The sequence below is a fragment of the Neovison vison genome, chromosome 7 (genome assembly GCF_020171115.1).
Source record: "Neovison vison isolate M4711 chromosome 7, ASM_NN_V1, whole genome shotgun sequence".
Taxonomy (NCBI): domain Eukaryota; kingdom Metazoa; phylum Chordata; class Mammalia; order Carnivora; family Mustelidae; genus Neogale; species Neogale vison.
The window spans coordinates 6,055,852-6,079,939 of NC_058097.1; the positions used below are offsets into that span (position 1 = coordinate 6,055,852).

General features: G+C 44.3%; 1 protein-coding gene across 1 annotated transcript in view; it reads right to left on the reverse strand.

The window, feature by feature from the left end:
- The window catches only part of HSD17B2 (hydroxysteroid 17-beta dehydrogenase 2), a 76,099-nt gene that overhangs the window by 27,146 nt on the left and 24,865 nt on the right, over positions 1 to 24,088 (reverse strand). Inside the window, exon 2 of the mRNA XM_044255656.1 lies at positions 3,358 to 3,570. Coding sequence (XP_044111591.1) covers positions 3,358 to 3,570 — 213 coding nt within the window. The remainder of the gene's footprint in view (positions 1 to 3,357; positions 3,571 to 24,088) is intronic.

The window sequence follows — 24,088 nt, forward strand, 5'->3', positions numbered from 1 at the left end:
TTTTAAGCTGGTCAATAAGCTCATTATACCTGTGGGGGCTTATAAGTTTTAAAATAATATTAATGAGTTATTAAAAATATGTAAATACTTATTTAATAGTGTGTAGGGCTTAGAGACACAGAGCAGGGCTAACCCTCTTATAGGACACGGTGAGGTTTTGTCATTCATCTACAGGTCCCAAAGCATACTTTAGGAAACCTCCTCCTTGGTGATTTTTAAACTCCCCTGTTTAACAGCTTCCTTTTCTCTTAGACTTGAGAGGTTGAGGTTGAGACAACCTCAAGGAAAATAGGTAGAAGGTGTATTGGCAATTCTGTCTCGGAAGAGGATTGCTCTCAGGGTGCCTGGGTGGCTCAGTTGGTTAGGCAACTGCCTTCGGCTCGGGTCACGATCCTGGAGTCCCGGGATTGAGTCCCACATCTGGCTCCCTGCTCAGCAGGGAGTCTGCTTCTCCCTCTGACCTCTCCCTTCTCATGTTCCCTCTCTCAAATAAATATGTAAAATCTTAAAAAAAAAAAAAAAAGAAGAAGAAGAAGAGGATTGCTCTCCAGAATTCTGACCACAAAACAGCATAGACTCACTCACTGGAAAGTGTACTCACCACACCCCTTCATCCCTAGACACTGGCATGGTATTTCCATATCTAGAACCCATTGCTTTATCATGCAATATGGAATACGGTCAATACTGACCCTCTGGGCCTCACTAGAGAGGTCTGTATCAAATATCTCCTGAGTTAGACACCATGAAGTCACATTCATAAGAGGGATAAGCATCAAGCCAGCAAGGGAGAAAGCAGAGCCAAGAAGCAGAGACGATGACAGATGACATTGCTTAAGGATCCAGACATGCCTGAAGCCAACAGGTCCTTTCAGTTAAGCGTATTCATTCCTTTATACGTTAGCAATTTCGAATTGGGTTACACTGCTGGCACCTGGGAGAATCCTAATGGGAACATGGATGTCGTTCTCAAGGAAACCAGTGGTGAGGTGTGGGAGATGGCCAGATGGTTAGAATAATGCAGCAGTACAGGTGTGTGTGGGACCTAACAAGTGAGTGTCCAGAAGAGGAAGTGAATGATGTAACTTGGGTCACCAGGAAGGTCATGGAAGAGATGTTATGTTTGCGCCAGGTCTTCCGTGGGAGTAGTGTCTGCAGCTAGACAAAGTCAAGAGTCTTAGAAAAAGGGAGTAGAGGCAAGAGGGAAATTTGGGTAAGAGGACGTGAATCTGCAAAGTTATGGTACATTTAGCACATTCTGTTCTGGAAACCCATCAGAATTTACTGAGGGGACCATCAGGTATTGCAAATTAAGGGTTTGGCCAGAGCCATTATCCTGAAAGTCTTCAAATCCTTGTGAATATGCTTGGATTTTATTTGGTACCGGACAGAGAACCACTGAACCATTCAGTGAGTCAAAACAAAACAACTACCGCAGGCCTGGCTCATAGGAGGAACCCAAGACATACATACAGGGTCTGTATGCCCAAGGGTTTTTAGGAGGTGGGTGACATTGCAAGGTGCACATTGTAAGGATTACTGTCCATTCGGAAAGTTAATGGGAGAGGAAAGCTATTGAGGGGCAGGTAGAAAGTGAGGGCCTGCACTAGGTCACGGCAGCCTGGTGATGACAGAAAGGGACTGGGATGATAAAGATCGAGGAGATAGAACTGAAGGGCTTGGGAACCCATGGGATTCAGAAACTGAGGGTAAGCTGCAGGTCTCAGTGCCCCACCCCTACCCCGGCTGCTGGCATAATTAATGGACTAGATGGCGTTACCAGCATCTGAGCTGTGGGGTGTGCAAATGACCGCTAAAGCTCATTTGCAGACCGGCAATAAGGGAAAAGGTCACGAGGTCAGGCTTTTACAAAGTGAGGTGGGATGCCCGGCAGACAATTTTACACACATTTAAGTCCAGATGCTGAGAAGAGGGCTCAGTTGGTATGATTTGGAAGAGACGGTGTACGTCTCACGGTTTCTCCGTTCTAACAGAACATTAGCACCACCTGGGGAACTTTCGAGTATACTGAGACCTGGCCCCCCAGTAGGATTCTCTTCACAACTGACGTTCCTAGCAAAAGGAGAGCAACAGTAGCAGTCCCCTGACTGCAGGGTCAGCTGAGCCCTTGCAGGGAGACACTGATTTAATTGGTTGGGGAAGGGCACCAGGCTGGGTGGGCACCATGGGTGTGCCAGCTGTGTACCCACATAGGGCCCCGTGCTTCTGAAAGGCCTCAGGCTTGTTTTAATTCTCGGCTAGCATCACCTTAAAGTCTTCATCATTTTTTAAAAACAAGGTGCCCCACATAATTTTCAGCTGGGTCTTCCAAGTTACATACGCCATCTTGGGCCCAGGCATGGGCATTTTCAGACATTCCCTGGTTGATTCTAATGTGCAGCTAGGTTGATAGTCTAGCCCAGAGACACACCACCTTAGCCCAGATAATGTGGGGTGGGTAGTTTGGAGACAGAGCCCTTGGAAACATTCACATTTATGGGAGGAATGGAGGAAAGGGTTCATGCAGGAGAAGCAGAAAAATGATCAGAGAACAAGGGAGGTGGGGTGGGTGCTGGAGGCCCCAAAGTTAAGGCAATGGAAGGTAAAGAACATATTGAAATGTCGCTGAGAGATAAAGAGCTCGGTGTTCAGGAAGATACTCATCAGCTCGGCCTGACCAGTTAGCCAACGCGGGATGGAAGGTGAAGAAGTAAAAACAGGGTGATGGCGTTCCAACGAGCTTGACCACAAAGGAAGGGGAAGGAAAAGGGCCGTGGCTAAAGGAAAACAGTGATTGTTAAACTTTATTTTTTTCTTAAGTCTGTTCCTTGTTTGTTTGGTTTTTTTTTTTTTTTGAGATTTTATTCATTTCTTCGATAGCGAGATCACAAGGAGACAGAGAGGCAGGTAGAGAGGGAGGTGGGGGAACAGGCTTCCCGCTGAGCAGAGAGCCTGATGCGGGGCTCGATCCCAGGGCACTGAGACCATGACCTGAGCTGAAGGCAGAGGCCCAACCTACTGAGCCACCCAGGTGCCCCTGTTCCTTGTTAATATTAGTGGGAGAAAAGCAATGGGAGTTGTGGGCATGAGGGTAGGTAATGGGAGAGTGACCAAGCAGATGCTGGATGAATGGGTTCAAGAATTCTTCAAGTTCTGTGAGGACGGGCCATTGCTAACTTACTCATACCATCTTTATATCTGTAAGAGGCCCTGGCATGTGACAGGTGTCCAGGACAGGTGTTCTCAGTGTGTGGTGGGCAGACAGAATGGACTAGAGGGCAGCGGTCAGGAGAGGCTCAAAGCAGTGTTGGTCATTTGTGAGGAGGGGGCAGTTGAGGGCATGGACAAAGGCAGTACCTCTGTTCTGCACCTTTTCCACCACTTTGCTGTGGGCATCTTTTATCTGCTGTGGGTCGGTGACATCCATCTGGAGCACAGAGAGGCGTTTGGAGCAGATTCTTCGCAAGTCCTCTGCTCCGGATCCCTTTTCATCCAGAACTCCCACAAATACCGTGAAGCCAAGTTCATCCAAGTATTTGGACAGAGCATGGCCAAATCCGGAATCGCCACCTGCAAGGGGTTAAGGCAATACAGAGTGGGTTCAAGGCCAAGTGGCAAGAGAAATTACTTAATAATACACTGCGTACTACGTATGACTCTCCATGTTTTCTGGAGAGAGTGGGACTTGAGGAAGTTTCTTTACCTCCTATGTGGGAAAATGGGCAGAGAAGCCAAAACAGACACAGAGAAATCTCTGTATAAAAAGAAGAAAAGCTAGGTAGAATCTGGAGTGAGGCATAAGTGGAAGGGGAATTGCTGATGGAGGGATGGTCTAGGAGTGGTTGTTGGTCACAGAACTAAGGAGGAGAGAGAACTGTGACATTTGCTGGAGATTGCTCTATTAATCTCTGTTGTGTCCTATTTGATGTAACTTCCATCACTCCATAAAATCTTCAGTGAATCATTCATTACAAATCAATACTTCAGAGTTGGTTTGGGGTTTTAGCAATCTAACAAAATGTCCTGCTTCAGAGTGGACACAAGTCAACAACAAGAGGCTTCCCAGCAACTTCTACGTTGTGAAAGATGGTGGCTCATAGCCACCTGCACTTATCAGCTCCTCAGAGCTTTTTCCCTCATGGTGACCTTCTCCCAAACCATTGAATAGAAATCCCAACCTTGGAAAGAAGCTTGCAACAGAAACCAGATAGAAAGCCCTAAATGTATTGCTTTGCATAAACAAGTGGATGGCATAATATGTAAAATATGTCTCAGAATTTGAGATGGGAGTTTACCCAACCCAGTCTGAAGGACATTTAGACCCTGGAAAAAATATTTTATGCCCACAGGTGTTAAAAGTAGATATCAGAAATTCTGAATGAAGGCAACAAAGACCTAAAAGTCACCCATTGAGCGTTGGAAGAATAAATATGTAACAGTTAAAATGTCCCCCAAGCTCTAAAGATGAGAAATCATCTTCACATTGATTATGTTGCATTGTCTTTTCTGTAAATCTTGAGGGGTCTCTTTTATCAGAAGTCAGGGGCTATAGTCAGTCATCTACCTAAGAATTGGAATATATAGGAAGTCAGAGAGCATACTGACAGTCAACTCAAGTCTCAGTATGGAAGCCTTAAGAAGTCCCTAAGAAGTCCCTAAAAAGAGGATGACCTTCTTAGGAAAAAGGACAAACTCAACACTGAATAATCAAACAATCTGATCTAAAAATGGGCTGAGGCACTGAACAGACATTTTCCCAAAGAAGACATACGGATGGCCAACAGACACGAGAAGATACCCAATATCACTCATCACCAGGAAAATGCAAGTCAAGACCACAATGAGATACCACCTTCCACCAGTTAAAATGGCTAAAATCAAAATGACAAGAAATAAAATCAAAATGATGCAGAAGTGGAGAAAAAGGAACACTCACACTCACACACTGTTGATGGGAATACCGGTTGGTACAGCCACTGTGGAAACAATAAGTTCCTCAAAGGATTAAAGATAAAAATGCCATATGATGTAACAACTCCGCTCTTGGGTGTTTATCCAAAGAAAAGGAAAACACTAATTTGAAAAGATACACACATTCCTATGTTTATTGCAGCACTGTTTAAAATGGCCAAGAAATGGAAGCAACCTGAATGTCCATCAGTAGATGAACAGATAAGGAAAACGGGTTACACACACAGAATAGTACTACGCAGCCATAAAAAAGAATGAGATCCTGCCATGTGAAACCACGTGGTTGGACCGGGAGGGTTTTTTGCAAAGTGAAATAAGTCAGACTAAGAAAGACCAATACCAAATGATTCTCCTCATAAGTGAACTCTAAACAAACAAACAAACTGGAAAAACAAAAACAAAAACAAAACAAAAAAAAAACGACAAAAAACAGAATCAGACCTGTAAATATAGAGAACAAATTTAGGGTTGTTGCGGGGGGGCGGGGGCGGTTGAACAAAATGGCCAAGACAGACTTCTAGTTAGGAGATGAATGCATCATGGGAAAAAACCACAGCATAAAGAATGCAGTCAGTGATATTTGTAACAGGACACATGGGAGCTACATTTGTGGTGAACATAATTTAATGCATGAACTTGTCAAATCACTAAGTTGGGCACTGGAAACCAAGGTAACATTGTGTGACCTATACTCAAATAGTAAATAAATAACAAATAAGAAGACTAAAAGATAGAGAAATAAGCATTCATACACACTGCTGATAAATGTTAAGGACTAAAATCTATGACTGTTTTCAATGTGTAAATCTTTTGCCTGAAAGAGCCTCACGATCTGTCCCAGAGAATAAACACATATATTCAGAGACACACTCGTGATGTTTTCTTTACGGCACTGGGTATAATAGCAAAAGAAGGGACTGACCTAAATGTTCATGAATAGGAAAGTGATGACATAAATTATGGTCCCTAAAATGGGATATAACATAGCACTTAAAAAAGTTGGGGTAGAACTACATGAACTAGCCTAGCTATTGCTCCATGATATTTTGTTAAGCAAAATAAGTTATGGTATAGCACTCATTACATGGAATCCAACTTATGCCCTCCAAAAAGGGAGGGAGCTAATTCTCTACCTGTCTGTGCATGGAAATATACAAGAAGGAATTTGGAAGGAAAGACATCAAAATGCTAACAGTGGATGCCCTTAGCAGTAGAGGCATGATGGAGGGGCCTGATTTAAATGTATTCCATTTTGCTATATGAAAGCACTTATCTTTATTGTATAATTTCTCTTCCTTTATTGTTTTAAAGATTTATTTATTTGAGAGAGAGAGAGCATGCACACTCAAGTGAGGGGGAAGGGCAGAGGGAGAGAGAGACTCCTCAAGCAGACTCCCTATTGAGTGGGGAGCCCCAGGTGGGGCTTGATCCCCGAATGCTGAGATCATGACCTGAGCTGAAATCAGGAGTGGGCCACTTAACCGACTGAGCCACCCAAGCACCCCAAATTCTCTTCTTTTAAAGGTCATTCCAATTAGAATGAAGACGGGCCAGCCCCACAAGGGTAGAAAATGGTACAACAGAGAAGCCAGTGCGGCTCATGCATGCAAACACTGCCCAGGAGAGAGGGCAGCCTTAGCAAAAAACGTAGGTGCCCCTGCTCCTTGGGCACCCCTACTATGACATGAAGGCATCTAGTTGTCATAATTGATTGCACTTAACTTTTTAAGAATTATAGTTGCAGTCTTCCTTAGTTTCGGGTGTACGACATAGTGATTCCACATCTCTATCCATTCTGCTATGTTCACCACAAGTGTAACCATCATCTGCCGCCACACAGCGCTATTACAATACCACCGACTGTATTCCCTCTGCTGTCCCTTTCATCCCCGTGACTTATTCATTGTATAACTGGATGCCTGTACCTCTTACCCCCTCCCATTCCCCTTCCCCCATTTTGCCCATTCCCCAACCCCCTCCCCTCTGGAGGCTGCCACTCTGTTCTCTGTATTTATAGACCTGTTTCTGGTATTTAATATATTCGCTTGTTTTGTTTTTTAGATTCCACATAGAAGTAAGATCATATGATATTTTCCTTTCTTTGTCTGATTTATTTCACTTAGCCTAATACCTTCTAGGTCCATCCACATTGTTGCAAATGGCAAGCTATCTCTCTTTTTTATGGCTGCATAATATTCCAGCATGTACCTGTTGGGTGTGTGTGTGTGTGTGTGTGTGTGTGTATACCACATCTTCTTTATCCATTCATCTATCAATGGACACTTGGGTTGCTTCCACGTATTGGCTATTGTAAGTAATGCTGATTGTTTTTAACTTTTGCTCTGTCTCCTTCCTGCTTATATACCCATGTGCATTTATGCTCAGGAAAAGGCCTCTGTGTATACATGTTTCACCACCTGGGCCTGGCCAGAGGAAGAGGCAGTAGCATTTGGAACACACACACACACACACACACACACGCATATCTGGGCCACGTGACAATCTCTGCCTCGGCGTAAATTAACATATTAGAATTACGGTTCTTTTAACATATAATAATCATATATGTGTATGACAGGTTTGTGAGCCTAGTGAATGAGGCTTTGCCCTGTAGAAATAGACTTACAGTAGGACAAATCCAACTTCTGAGTCTACAGCGGGGAGACCAGATCCTGGACAATAGCAAGTTCATTAGATAGTGGGTACAGTGTGTGCAACCCTTTTCTGGAAGCCCCCTATGGCACTGGTGATCAGTAATGTCTTCCAAAATTATTCTCCAAATGTCAACAGTCAAGATTACCTTTCCCATTTTACATACAGGAGACCGCTGTCACAGAGACAGTAGGAATGGACATGGACTGTTTGCCAGAGCCTAAGACCAAGTCCATGCTTCTTCATCATCCTGGACCAGCCACCTTCTCCTTTATCTGTTTAGCTAGAGAGGTGAGCTATGGGGAAGCCAACTCCAGAATGGTCCTTTTCTGGCCCAGCAAGGAAGAGTGAGATTAACCTTAAAAATAACTAACTTATAACCCGATGGAAGGGCAGATCTGGAGCTGGGTTATACATGCTGTTCTGGGTGAGGTCAGGTGTTCAAGGACGACCCCTCCCACTTGGAAAGCACCACAGCCTGGGCTTCTGCTTCCTGTTGGCACAGCTGGGTATATTGGGATTAAAGTTGGATTAAAGCTCCCCATTCCCCTGAGAGGTTTGTGTCCTCTCGGGTGCCAGCACATTCCCTCTCTGCACAGAGAATCATTCTGCAGGGCAGAGGTGAATGCTGTGGCCCTCGGTTCCATGCAGCAAATAAACTCAGCTGGGGATGTACAGAGGAAGGTGAGACAACGTGTGTCACCCAAATGTCTATCAATTGATGGTTGGATAAACAAAATGTGATGTATCCAAACAGGAAAATGTTTTTCAGACATGAAGGGAGTAAAGCTGTGATACACACTACATCAAGGGTGAATCTTGAAAACTTCCTGCTAAGTGAGAGAAGGAGACACAATGATCCCGACTCCATGTTCTCTGAGCAGAGAAGAGTCTGGAAGATATTTTTAAAGGTAGTGCCTTTGACCAGCTTCATGAATCCAGGACCTAACTCTCTCTGGAGAAAGGTCCTAGGAAGAACCTGGCATATGGTAGATGCGGGCAAATCGCAGATGTGTTGTTGGTTCAGTTCCAGGCCAACACAGTAAAGCAAACCACAGTAAAGAAGTCAAATGAATGTTGTGGTTTCCCAGTGCATATAAAAGTTATATTTATACTATTTATACTATTATACTGTATTAAATGTACAGAAGTATAATGTCTAAAAAGAAACCCAATGTGCATGCCTTAATTCAAAAATAATTTAATGGGGTTGCCTGGCTGGTTCAGTCAGTAGAGCATGTGACTCTTGATCTCAGGGTTGTGAGTTCAATCCCCACACTGGGTGTGGAGCCTGCTTAAAATAAATTAGTTCATTTAAAAAAAGACTTTATTGATAAAGAAGATAACCATCGTCTGGGCTTTCAGCAAGTCATAATCTTTTTGCCAGCAGAGGTTCTTGCCTGGAAGCTGATGGCTACTGACCAAGCGGGATGGTGGTTGCTGTTGCAATTCCTTAAAATAAGATAACAGTAAAGCTTTCTACATCGATTGGCTCATCCTTTTGAGAACAATTTCTCTGTTTCACACGTCATTATCTCTTAGCATTTTACCCACAGTAGAACTTCTTTCAAAATCGGAGTCTGTCTTCTCCAACCCTGCTGATGTATCAGCTCAGTTGATGTACTATTCTGAATCCTCCGTTGGCATTCCAGCAATCTTCAGGACATCTTCACCCAGACTAGAAACCACTTTCACAATGAACCAGTTTCTCTGCTCATCCAAGAGTAGCAACTCCTCACCCACTGAGAGTTCTGTCGTGAGATTACAGCGATGCAGCCCCATCTTCCGGCTCCACTTCTGATTCTGCTTCTTCTGCTCTTTCCACCACATCTGCAGTGACTTTCTCCCCTGAAGTCTTGAACCGCTGTAAGTCATGCCTAAGGGTTGGAATCGACTTCTTCTAAACTCCCATTAATGTTGATGATGCCGACCTCTTCCCGTGAATCCTGAATGTTCTGAATGGCATCTAGAATGGTGAATCCTTTCTGAAAGGTTTTCAATGGACTTTGCCCAGATCCGTCCGAGGAATCACTAAAGGCATCTTTAGCCTTACAAAATGTATTTTTTAAAAGATTTTATGTATTTATTTATTTATTTATTAGAGAGAGAGATCACAAGCAGGGGGCAAAGACGGAGGGAGAAGCAGACTCCCTGCTGAGCAGGCTGCAGATTGGACGGTGTGTTAGCGGGCATGAAAAAAATATTAATGTCCTTGTCCGCCTCCATCAGAGCTCTTGGGTGACTGGGTACACTGCCAGCGAGCAGTCACATTTTGAAAGGAACTTTTTTTTTTTTTCCTGAGCAGTAAGTCTCAACACTGGGCTCAAGGTATTCAGTAAACTGTGTTGTAAGCAGATGCCCCATCATCCACGCTTTGTTGTCCCATTTATAGATCACAGGCAGGGCAGGTGTAGCTTAATTCCGAAGGGCTCAAGGATTTTCTGAATGGTAAAGGAGCCCTGGCTTTATCTTCAGGTCACCAGCGGCATCAGCCCCTGATAAGAGAGTCAGCCTGGGGCACCTGGGTGGCTCAGTCAGTTAGACCGCTGCCTTCAGCTCAGGTCATGATCCCAGGGTCCTGGTAGGTCTAGCCCTGCATCAGGCTCCTTGCTCGGCAGGGAGCCTGCTTCTCCCTCTCCCTCTGCCTGCCGCTCAACTACTTGTGCTCTCTCTCTGTCGAATAAATAAATAAAATCTTTAAAAAAAAAAAAAGGAAGGAAGAAAGAAAGAGAGAGAGCCTGTTCTTGGCATCTTTGAAGCCAAGCATTGACTTCTCCTCTCTAGTTATGACAGCCTGTTGTGGAGCGACAATCTGTTGTTCTGTGTGGCTGCCTTCCTTGTCTCGGCTCCCTCTCCGAAGAACTTGCTGCGGCTTCTGCTTCAGCCCTTGCTGCCTGACCATGCACTCTCAGGTTCTAAAGATGGCTTCTTCCCTTAAACCTCCTCACAGAACCCCTGCGAGCTCCAGACTCTTCCCCTGTGGCTTCCTCATCCTTCCCAGCCTTCACAGAGTTGAAGAGAGTTAAGCCTTTGCTCTGGAGTAGGCTTTGGCTTAAGGGAACGTCGTGGCTCGTTTGATCTTCTGTCCAGATCCCTGGAACTCTCTCCCTATCAGCAATAAGGCTGTTGCCCCTTCTTAACATTGGTGTGTTTGCCCGAGAAGCACTTTTAATTTCCTTCAAGAAATTTCCCTTTGCTTTCATAAGTTGGCTGACGGGTGCAAGAGGTCTGACCCCAGCTTATCTCAGCTTTCAACGTGCCGTTTTCATCGAGCTTAATCATTTCTAGCTTTTGACTAACAGTGAGAGATGGGGGACTATTCCCTTCACTTGAACACTGAGAGGTCATTGTAGGATGACCAACAGGTCTAATTTCAGTTTGAGTTTCAGGGAACAGGGAGGCCTGGGGACACGGGGAGAGATCTGGGAGCAGACATTTAATGGAGCAGTCAGGACACAAACACCCTTTATCAATTAAATTCGTCATCTTATATGAGCTCACTTCGTGGCACCCCAAACCAATTACAACACTAACATCAAAGACCACCGATCACAGATCACCATAAAAAAAATTGTAATGAAAAAGTTGGAAATATCGTGAGAATTACCAAAATGGGACGCATAGACATGACGAGAGCGGGATGCTGTTGGGAAAAAGGCGCCAAGAGACTTGCTCAATGCAGGAATGCCACAAACCTTCAGTTTGTAAAAATCCCATTATCTGCAAAACACACTAAAGCAACGCTCACTAAGAGGAGGTGTGTCTGTACTAGATGCAGACTGTGTGATGACATGCTGATCTCTGCCAGGCTCTGGGATCCTGGAAGACCGTACGTAGACAGAAACGTCCCAAGCAAAGAGGTCACCTTTCCCATGTGACTTAGGGAAGACTCACGGATACGCGCTTGTTTACGAATGATAAGGCCAGACCCAAGCCTTCCAAACTTCCATTCATTGCTTCGTAAGTGACTGACTGGACTGCCTATTGCCAATGATTCACTGGAACAAAACACTAGTTAAACTAAACTTCGGTACAGATTCTCTGCTTTCCCAGCACCTGGCCAGCCCTCAGCCTGAGCCAGCAGACAGCCCGTCCTGAGAACAAGCTGGTCTCAGGGGGCAGCATTCTCTCTTCCGTTGGCTTGTCAAGGCACTCCTGCCCACTCCAGTTGCCCTCACCTGGTTCTGTGAGGACACGTTTACTTCCTCCTATGAAAGCAACATTCTTTTCTCGCCTAACTCATGAGATACGTGCCAACCTTTGGTCAGAGTGTTTCCCATACTGCGACAATTCCCTCTCCCACAATGACCCTTTCAAATAAAGTTTCTCCTTACTAAATCTGTATTTATTTGTATTCGATGGTGACCTAATAAAGCCAAAGTTCATAGGAGGCCACCTGCTTGTCCTTACCTGTAAGGAAGCATAGTGTAAAGGCTTGGGGGAGAGCCTGGGTCCCACCATCCCTACCTGTGCAACCCTGGACACTTTATTTAGCCTCTCTGTGTCACAGCTTCCTCATCTATAAAGTGGGCTTCATGATGGTACCTATATCGGTTAATATTTGTGATGTGCTTAGCAGTGCCTGTTCCAAGTAATTATTATCTAGATCTTTTTTTTTCTTTAAATAAAACTCATCCTTCCTGATTTTCAGGCCTTTACATGCACAAATTGATAGATGGGGAATGTGTGTCTACCGAGAATCAACCAAACATCTTGGGTAAGACCCAGGCTGCCTCAACCTGCCTCTTCCAGGTTTGAGCCTTGGGGAATGTTCCATGGAGTTCTGTAGAGCCTCCACTTCCCCATATGGGAAGTGGGGTTGTGACAGTAAGTCCCCCCTCAGGCTGATGTTGTGAGGTCACACACAGAGGATGTCTTACACAAGACCCAGCGCATTGTCAGTGGCTGTTATCAGTAGCATGGCTGGGACCTGGATATCTCCTGTGCTTTACAGTGTTAAACATGTCTTAGTCCTGGTGTATTAAGGGTGTGGGCTTGTGCAGGTGTTAGAGGACCTTGGGAAAATATAGTCTGGGGAGCTGCTCCCTGTTGAGATAGGATAACCCTTGTGTACTCTGGAAACCCAAAGACAAGGCTGGGGCCTTCCCTGTTTACCAAGTTCCAGCCAGCCTTCCACATACAACTCATTAAATCTTCCCAACCACTCTGAAAGGGAAGTCCTTTCACGGTCACCAGTAACAGAGCAGGAAACTGAGACACGAAAGGGTTAAGTCATTCAGCTGGGACATGGCAGAGGGAGAGTGGAACCGAGTCAGGGTTCAGGATATAAACACTGGGGATGTTTTCTCAGAGTGAAATGTGACTTCTAATAGTGGAATGCACAAACACAAATGGAAAATCTGCTGGCTATGGATAAGAAGACATGGTCTGGGTATGTGTTTTGCTTGCACAGGGTTATTTTGTAGAAATCTAAACTCACAGCTAGAATCAGGTGATTTCACCTGGGAATCCAGGTCAGTGGTTTCTCATGGTTCACCAGGAGGTGGGCAAACTCCAGGCCTGCATTCCAACAAGGAGCCCATGAGTTCAAGCTGAGGATCTCAATGGCTGCTGCTGTCCATGGGCCATACGCTCAGAGCAGGGCTCCATGATGGGCACTGAGCCACTGCCAACATTCCTCACTACTGATACAGACCTCACCCCTGTAGGCTTTTGAGCCCAAGACCCCTGATGTACTTTGTCCCACCTACAAAGATCACCTGAGTCAAGAGCTATTTATCTTAAAACCTGCAGAAAACTAAGGAGGAAAGGACTTTCCTTTCCCTGAAGACTTAAGCAATCCATCAGATTGCCACTCTCAAGTTGACACTGCCCGTTCCCTATAAAATAGATCAGGGTATGATAAAATGGTAGATAAATAAAATAAGACTCGAGTGCTCTTAAGACTTCCCTGAGGGCCATTGAAGGCTCAGCTCCAAATCCAAGAAGAGCAAATACTTGACAATTGTACCACCAACACCCACCTCCTTTGCCTGTTGTGTTCTCAAAGGGTAGTAACTGTTGGGTGGTGAGGCTCTGGGAAAAGTCCATTTTTTACTGCAAGTAAATGCATTTTTCCTGGAATGTAACCTTTATGAATGAACATTATTATTATTCCTATCTTAAGGTGGGCAACTGAGATGCCAAAACGTTACAGCTGGGTTATGCCAGAATTGTTTGTCGGTCTTTTTTTCTGGATTTTATTTATTTATTTGAGAGAGAGAGTGAGCAAGAGTGGGAGAGGGAGGGGGAGAGGGAGAAGTAGATTTCCCACTGAGCAGGGAGTCCAACATGGGACTCGATCCCAGGACTCTAGGATCATGACCTGAGCCAAAGGCAGATGCCCAACCAACTGAGCCAACCAGGTGCCCCCAGATTTGCTTTTTCTAAAGCCATGTTCTTTTACTACTATGAGTTGTTGTCTCCTTGAACACCTTGGGCAGGGTTGGGGGGTGGGGAGGAAGATGCCCAAAGTGGGGACACGGGTGATGAGAGCTGTCTGCCAGAGACGGATCCCCATCATTAGTGCCAGCTCCCTTCATCATCTGTGCAGCAGCACAAACTACAGACAGCTGCTCTTCCAGGAAGGGAAAATGCAATGATTTGTTCTCAGTGGTACATGAAGGAATAGCTCCTAGCATGGTTGCAAATAAGAAACCAATCCAAATAACTCTGCTGGGTTTGAACAAGAAGTTGTATTCTCGGGCTACAGTCCAATCCTGACCCCTCTCCTGGACTTCACTGGCTCTACCCCAGTCCATCGCCAACTGCTTCACCTTCTGGAATTCCTTATTCAAACTATTCGAACTGGCTTCCCCTTCTTGCAGTTACCCAATACCAATGCCTCTCTCTCGATCCTCACCGCCGTTCGGTACCCTTGCCTTCCATCCTAAAATTTTGACGACTGTCTCCATATCTCCCTTTGTGCCTCTTATGACAAAAAAAAAAAAAAAAAAAGTCAGGTCAGCTCAGCTCAGCCTACCATCAGATCGCTACCACATTGGGAATATACTTTCTCAGATTTGGCAGAGGGTGACATCATCCCTCTCCCAAATTTCATATGATATCTGTTGGGATTATTCCAGTTAAGAAACAGTGGACACGACTCTCAATACTGACATCCCGGAAACTGATGCTGATGGGGATGATGTGATCAGAATTTCTGAAATCCTTGGCCAAGACCAGAAGCCATTAGAAAAAGGTAGCTTAAGTATCCGGATGAGGGTGGGAAACTCCCTATAGACAGTACTAGGGGACGCAGCCAAGACTTCTCAGTCCCATTTCCTCTAAGGGTGTCTTTGCAGAGGTTTGGAGAGTACTTTTTTTTTTTTTTTAATCCCTACTTTGTGCCCACTTCCTCATGAAGAAAGAAAACTATCCAACAGATGGCACCCATGATAAAGAAAGGTGGTATGCTGACATTCCCCAAATGCCACTTTAAAGTTCGGACATGTCTTCCTGTCTCTCTACACATTTATTAACATGTACATACATCATTCATTCAGCGATCACTGTGTTAGGTCCTAGAGACACCACCATAAAAGAGAGACATCTCCCCACCTTCATGGAACTTACTTCCTGGGAGACAAAGCTTCTCAATCCTGAGTCCCATTAGAATCGCTGGAACACTAAAAAAAAAGGTCAGTGTCCAGGCCCCATGTGTACACAGTCTTCTTTGTTTACTCTGGGATGGGGTGAAGTACTGGCAATTGTTTCTAAAGCTCTCCAGATGATTCCAGTGTGCAGTCAGGGTTGAGAAACACCGATCCGAGGCAGAGATCTCAACCAGTGGTGACTTCAGACCTCTGGATATTAGGCAATATTGGGAGGTCTTTTCGTTTGTTGCAAGTCTGAGGGTGTTCTTGGCATCCAGTGGGTAGATGCTAAGGATGTTTCTTGACCTATTGTAATGCACAGGGCAGTCCCCACCACAAAGAACCATCCTGCCCCAAATAGCAGTGCTGCCGAGGCTGAGATACACTGACCTAGGAGGAAGACAGACGTTCGGTAAATCATTACCATACAGAGTGATAAATGTTATATAGAGAAAGTTCTAGGAACTATGGGCCATAGCTTCTATCTAAAGGGAACTCCAAGTCCCTTCTTCAGTAAACATTCCATCGGAGAAGAATACAGGCAAGAAAGAGAAGGAACGAGATCATGTCCAGCAGGCAAGTACTGTCTTGTGATGTCTAGTTCACTGTTCTATGCCCTGTGCCTAAAACAATGCCGGATGCACCATAGCTGCTCAGTAAATATTTGCTGAATGACTAAAGGCCCATCTGATGAAATGGAGGCATCAGGCACAGTCACCTTCTTCATCCCCTTGCTGTGTATGGGTTTCCTTGACTCATTGCTCCTCCTCCGCAGCCTGCTAGCTCCTGCCTGCCATCCTTCTGGCCCACGGTGCCCGCTTCTGTCTGTGAGCTTACCTTTCCTCTGCTTCACAGCCCCAGACGTTTCAACTGATCATAGGATAAAATTCAAGTTCTTAAGTCCAGCGTCAAAGACTGCATGATCTGATTCTAATCTACATTTCCAAGTTTATCTCCTCCAACCTTCCACGTGCATGTCAAATGTCCCAGAGAACCATACCTGGAATGTTCTTTGTCCTTCCTTATCCACATCTTTGATGACATGGGACGCTCTGCCTGGAATGCTCATGTTTTTAGCATTTCCTGCCATTTTAATTTTTTTTTAATGATTCCCTACCAAAAATATAGAGAATTGTATAACGGATTATGTGCCTGTCTTCCATCAACAAGAATTATCAATACTTGGTTTTATCTATTTCCTTCCCACACCCTTTTTCTCTCTTTCCTGCATTTTAAAGCAAATCCCCCCCACCCCGCTTAATATGTTATCCACAAACCTGTGAGTATGTCAGTATATGCCAAGATCAGACACGGACTTTTCAAACCCAACCATACGGTCATTATCAGCCGACCAAAGTGAGCAATTCTTCTCTAATGTTATCTAATATCCAGGGCACATTCAAATTTCCCTGTTTATTTCAAAAAATTTTTTTCAAGTTGGTTTCACTCAAGGTATGAACACGAGCCACACATCACATTTGGTTTTCACATCTCCTCAGTCTCATCTGTTCTACAAAATTCTATTCCCTCTTCCCATGGCATTTATTTGTTGAAGAAACCATGGTGTTTGTCCTTTAGAATATCCCACATCCTAAATTTGGTGACTTGCTTCCTTGTGCTGTCAGATAATTTGCTCCTCTGTCCTCTGCATTTCTGGTAATGTTGGAGCTGCAGGCTGAGTTCGATTTGGGTTCATATCCCCTCCCCGCCCAGGACTGCCTTATAGGCGATGTCGGGGTGTTTCCTGTTCCATCACCAGCAGATGTAAGGATGAGTCATGTCCCGCTTTTCATAATGATGATTGATCGGCGAATTCAGACACTGTCAACCCAACCATATAATTCAAAGTTCCCCACAGACCTTTCACACAAGGCTGCGCCTACATTAATGACAGTAATGACTGTTGCCTCCGTTCACATTTCATTCAAGATGAAAAAAAAAAAAACAATGATTTTTCTACGTCTGTCATTTCTTTTGCATGTGTTAGCTAAAATTGTGAAGACTGACACAAATTTTAAATTGCGTTCATTAGCCTTATTACTATTATTGTGATTTCTTATTATTTTGAACTGTCATATGTATATTAAGAATAAAGCAAATGAAGTATTATGTTAATTATTAGGAACCAAGATGTTTGGCATCGAAGGGGTTCAGTAAAAGTCTTGTCATCTTAAATTTGAATTGAGGGGCGCCTGGGTGGCTCAGTGGGCTAAAGCCTCTGCTTTTGGCTCCGGTCATGATCCCAGGGTCCTGGGATCGAGCCCCACATTGGGCTCCGTAATCAGCACAGAGACTGCTTCTCCTCTCCTTCTGTCCCTCCCCCCCCAACCCCTGCTCAGCTCTCTCACGCTCTTGCTTGCTCTCTCTTAAATAAATAAATAAAATCTTAAAAATTTGAATTGAAAGTCTCCGGACAAATTCATGATTGATTTTGCTCTTTCTAAACATCACATAGTCTTTAGTTCTGTCCCCTCAAAAGGCTTTGAAGCAATAACAATCCCCCAAATTCCAATTTTAAAAACCCTAGTCCCAGTGTAACGGTGTTAGGAGTTGGGGCCTCTGAGAGGTGATGAGGTCAGCAGGTTGGAGCCTGCGAATGGGATTAGCGCGCTTGCCAGGAGAGGCCAGAGAGCAAGCCCGCTCCCTTGCCGCCGGGGGGGGGGGATGGGGGGCAGGATACGAGGAGTATCAGCAGCCTGCACCCTGAAAAGGGCCCTTCCCTGAACCTGACCATGCTGGCACCAGAACTGTGAGAAATACATTTCTCTTGTTTATATATGGTATTTTATTACAGCAACCTGAGCTAAGACACTTAAGCTGCCAATGGTTTAACAATCAGCTCCCCAAATTTCTCAATATTTAACAATTGCCTCTCCAACACACCATTGGAAGCACACAGCAGCTTGAGAAAAACCCAGAGTTAGTTATCAGGAACCTAGAAAAGAGGTACCTCAGGGAGGAAAAAGAATGTCAACTTATTTTTCTTTCTTTTTTTTTTTTTTAAAGAGTTTATTTATTTATTTGACAGAGAGAGATCACAAGTAGGCAGAGAGGCAGGCAGAGAGAGAGAGGAGGAAGCAGGCTCCCTGCCGAGCAGAGAGCCCGATGCGGGACTCGATCCCAGGACCCTGAGATCATGACCTGAGCCGAAGGCAGCAGCTTAACCCACTGAGCCACCCAGGCGCCCCTCTTTCTTTTTTTTTTAAGATGTTTTTTATTTATTATTTATTTGACAGACAGAGATCACAAGTAGGCAGAGAGGCAGGCAGAGAGAGAGGGGGAAGCAGGCTCCCTGCTGAGCAGAGAGCCCAATGTGGGGCTCGATCCCAGGACCCTGGGATCATGACCTGAGCCGAAAGCAGAGGCTTTAACCCACTGAACCACCCAGGTGCTCCTCAACTTATTTTTCTTAGCAGCTCAGGTCAGAGGTAGCCAGACTAAATTCTTTCCTACCTCAGGACCTTCACACATACAGTACTTCTTTCTTTCTTTCTCTCTCTCTCTCTCTGTTTTTGTTTTTGTTTTTTGGCCTTCTGGGCTCATTCTCATCCTTCAGGCCTTAGCTTAATGCCCCCACCTCAGAGAGACCTTCCTGACTATTGTGTCTGAAGTAGATGTCCCCAGGGTACCTGGGGGGCTCAGTTGGTTAAGCAGCTGACTCTTGGTTTCAGCTCAGGTCCTGGTCTCAGGGTCACAAGATCGATCCCCAAGTTGGGCTCTGCGCTCACCACGGGGTTCTGCTTCTCTCTGTCTCCCTCTATCCATCCCCCCTTCCTCTCTCAAATAAAGCAATAAAAATCTTTTAAAAAAAATAAAGTAGATGGATGTGGTGGATGGCCCTGAGATGTACCACCCAGACGCCCTTCAAGAAGGACTCCCGGCAGACCACCTTCAGAAGTCAGCTCCCCCACAGGGATTGTCTCAGCTAGCGAGAGCCACCCTCCCCAGTGTGGTCCACACCCCATCACTGATCAGGGTAAGAGCCTAAGCCAAGGCCTGGCCCCTTTAACCCAACCTGAATGGAGAAATCCCAAGGAATTGACCATCCTGCTTCCTTCTCCCCAGGACACTCCTGGGGAAACACGTTGCATGCTCAACTCTGCCGCAGTGTCTGTTTCCCGGGGGACCCACCCTGGACCATTCCCCACCCCAAGTCTCACACTGCATTATTCTTTATCACAGCCTTTTCACTGGTTCCTTCAATTCAAAAGTGATTGTATTTGTTGATTGACTTGCTTTTTAGAAAATTCCCTTTGTAGGTGGCACAGTCAGTGAAGCGTCGGACTCCCGATTTTGGCTCAGGTCATAAACTGAGTGTCTGGAGATGGAGCCCTGCACTCAGTGGGGAGTCTGCTTGAGATTCTCTCTCCCTCCCCTTCCGCCCCTCCCCCCTCCAATATAAATAAGTAAGTCTTTTTTAAAAATTCCCTTAGTAGAATATAAAGTGACGATTTATGCACAGGAACTGTTTGTTCTTATATCCCTATGCAATCACAATGGTCAACGTCTAACAGGTATTCAAGGACTTTCTTGAAAACAAACGCTCCCCGTATAACCAGCAATACATTGATGGCCCTCAGAAAGACACCCCCTTCCCCAGCTCAGATCCTTTTTTAGTGACCATTTATCCATTCATTTTTTTTCACACACACCTAACTTATTGAAGGTTTCTCAAATTTTATATTAAAAAATGAAATTAGAGTACACAAATGACTCTAATTCAGCATTCTACTGAGATCTGGTTGAAAATCTGCTTTGCCCCAAGGGCATATAGGAACCCATAAAAAGTTGGTGTGGCAATGGGTTGAGTAGACAGGCCCTAATGAATTTTGTGCCATCTAAGGCAATCAGGTCTCAAAGATTTGAGAGCCTATATTTATTATCAGGGTGCCTGGGTGGCTCAGATGGTTAAGCGCCCACCTCCTGTTATCAGCTCAGGTCTGATCTCAGGGTCATGAGTTCAACCCCTGCCCTGGACTCCATGCTGGGGGTAGAGCCTACTAAAACAAACAAACAAATATAACTGTTATTTCATTTCATGCCTCAGATCTCCAGGTAAAGTGGCTCCTTTTAAAAAAATAGATTTTAATTTTTGAAAGGCCTCACTGGATCAGTCAGTGGAATGTGTGACTCTTGATCCTAGGGCTGTAGGTTTGAACTCCATGTTAGGGGTAGAGCATACTTAAATAAAATCTTTAAAATAAATAAATAAGTAAAAATAGATTTTAATTGTTTAGAGCAGTTTTAGATTTACAGAAAAATTGGGAAGATCAGTATGTGACATGTCCTACAGGCTGTGAACCAATATGGATATGTTACCATGAACTCCATCCCATATTTATTCAGATTTCCTAACTTTTTACTTAATGTCCTTTTCCTGTTCCAGGACATTCCAATATCATATTAGGTCTCCTTGAGTTCCTCTTGGCAGTGGTGGTTTCTCAGCCTTTTAATGTTTTGGATATCTTTGATGGTTTTAAAGAGTACTGGTCAGGTGTCTTGTAAGACACTCCTCTCCTGGAATTTGTCTGATGTTTTTCTTCTGATTAGATTGTGGCTATGGGTTTGGGCAAGGAGATCACAGAGATAAAGCGCCCTCATATCATATCACACGAAGATAAAGCGCCATTCATCATATCACACGAAGAGTACATACTATCAGCATGACTTATGACTGTTAATGTTACCCTTGATCTCCTGGGTGATGCAATGTTGTTGGCAGATTTCTCTACTATAAAGTTGCTCTCTTCCCCGTTCTGTACTGTGCTGTTGGGAAGGAAGTCTCTCTGCGTAGCTCTCACTGAAGGAGTGAGGAGCTATCGTCCCTTCTTTTAGAATGAAGTATTTGGAATTATTAGGAACCTTCCCACATTTATTTATTTATTTATTTATTTATTTCTATTTTGATTAATTAATTAATTTTTTAGTTCTCATTTATTCATTTATTCCATTATTTACTTACATCATTATGGACTCATGAATATTCATTTTCAATTTGGGGTGATAATCCAATGCTATTTTATTGCTCATAAATTTTTTAAAGATTTTATTTATTTGCAAGAGAGCGCGAGTGTGAGAGAGAGAGAGAGAGAGCGAGCGTGCAAGGGCACAGGGAGAGGGAGAACCAAACTCCCTGCTGAGCAGAGAGCCCAACGCAGGGCTCCATCCCAGGACCCCGGGATCATGAACTGAACCGAAGGCAGACGCTGAACCCACTGAGCCACCCAGGTGCCCCATTTTATTGCTCATATTATTCCAGCTTTGGCCATCTGGAGTTCTTTCAGTTGGCTCCTGTCAAAGTATATATTTTTATTCCTATTTTAAAGGTAAGGAAACCGAGCTTCAAAAAATGTAGTGTTTCCACCATCACTCAGCTAACAAGAGTAGAGAATCTTAAGATTCTACGGCATGCGTTTCTGGTTTTGTTTTCATTTTGGTTTCCCTATTTATCATGTTTTATCTGAATATAGTCCATGTTTACAAATCAGTAACTAGTGTGTATTTTACCTGATGGAGTTATTTAAGGCAATGACAGTTTTGAGACTCTCAATGCTCTATGTACATTAGAGGGAAAATGTCGTAGCTACTTTTTGACTTTTATAGTGTACACCTTGATGAATTTTCACAGAGCGAATCCACTTATGCAACCAGCACCCTGGTCAGGACCCAAATCATTACCAGCTCACCGAAAACCTCCCTGTGCCCCCTTTCAGTCATCTCCCATGGCCAAGGTTGCCACTATTCTGACTTCTAACAGCACAGATCAGTTGTGCCTGATTTTGGCCTTCTATAAAGTGAATGGGGCTTTAGTCATTTTAGAGGCCGGCTTCTTCTGCTCATTCTCCTGTTTTTTTTGTGTGTTTTGTTAATGGAATTTTTTTCTTAAGGTTCCAGCCATATATTTCACAAGAAGGGTTACAAAGTTATACTTGTAGAAACACGTTAGGCAACTACATAAAAAAAAATCCCACATTGTCACATAAAAAGTAAATTTACTTAAGAGCAACATAACACAAAGAAGGGGAAACTACCTAGAGATGTAGTTAAATTGCCCCATTATCCCGAGGTGGCTTGGTTCCTCCTCCCTGTCATTATCTACAGTTTCATCTGCAAAGAGCTGCCTTAATAATGTCTCCCTGGGTCTTGTTCACAGGAAAGGTGTTTCCTGAGTGACAGGATGACATTCTTGCCAACAGATAGCCCAAATCTCATCCAGCTGCTTCGATCATGTAAGGCACTACCTGCCAAGTTTGACTAAAGTACTGCGCAGAAACCCGAAAGCTCCCTGATTTAGAGTTCTCTGTTTTCTGTCTCAATAACAATCACCACCATGGACCCATTGATATGGTTCCTGGATCCAACAGGGGTGGCAACCCCTTGATGCCTCTGCCACCATGATGCCACCATGGACATTGTTAAGTCGAAGCAATCTCTCCCCCAGAACCTACTCGTCCCAACACTCCTAACCAAGCAAAGATGGCACAAGAGAGAAAACCCAGGTGTCCCCTTCATGCCCTCGCCCCCACACAAATCATTATGTGACTTTCTAGTGGGATCCAGGTTTTCACTGCATTGTTTTCCAGTCGGACTCAGGCGTCTAACCTCTGCTCCATCCCTATCACATCTCTCCCCTCTTCAGGAAACCACTCTGGCTTCTACTTGTGTGATATGTAATAGAGGAAATTCCCCACCCAGATTTCAGCAGCTGGATTTGCTCACACCCAACCAAGCCCAACTTCCAGACCTGCTTCGATTCTAGTTCAGCTGGTTTCTTCCTCATCTCAGTGATATCCTACCTTTTCTACCCTGGTGTTCCTTCCTACATATCTAATGGTCACACATCCAGGCATTAATTCATTCTTTCGAATTTGTCACATTCTTTCAGTATATTCATTGAGCGCCTCCTATGCGTCACACACTCTTTCAGATCATGGGAGGACAGCCGTGCATGCAACCAGCCGAGTCCCTGTTCCTGTGGAGCTGACGTTGTAGAGGAAGATGCAACGCATTCGATGTACAAGCAGATGCATAGGGTGTTGAGTGATGATGAGTGCTAGGAAGCAGAATGGGAACTGGGGAGGAAAATGTCATGTTCTTTATGGAAGTCAGGGAAAGGAGCCTGAGCAGGGAATAGTTGAACAGATATCCCAGGGAAGGCTTCTCCAGGCACAGGGAAAGTGCAAGGAAAAAGGCTCTCCAACATAGCTTTGGTTGAGGAACAAGGAAGCCATTTTGGCCAGAGGAGCGTAAGTCAAGAGAGAATAGTAGAAGGTAAATCAGAGCAGTAGCTCAGAGCTCGTTCATGTGGGGCCTTTAAGCCAAGCATTCTCACAGGTGTGAGACCGAATTTCCTCTAAAGGCCCTACCTCCAAATGCCATCTCACTGGAGATTAGGGCTTCAAGAGATGAATTTTGGGGAACACAATTCAGTCTATAGCATCGTCCTCACAAAATTTACAATCCAATGAGGAATATAGACAGTAGTACAAGCATGATGTAAAAAAGAAAATCATGAATTGTGTTAAGAGCCACAAGGAACTATGGAAAGGAAAACAAGTGTTGTGAAGTGTTGGGGAGGAGGTAAATCATGGGGAGCAACTTCCATAAGGAAGGGACATACAAACAAATCATCAAAAATTCAGTACCATGAAAAACACCTCATTAAGAACTTTTATATTGATTATGTGTTGAAATAATATTTTGGATCTATTGTGTTATATAATATGGACTATTAAAATTAATATTACCCATTTCTTCTTTACTTTTTAAAATGTGACTACTAGAAAAAAAAGTGACTACTAGAAAATTTTAAATTAAATAAATTTAAAATTTAAGTTAAATTTAAATAATGTGGCTTGCATCGTGTTCCT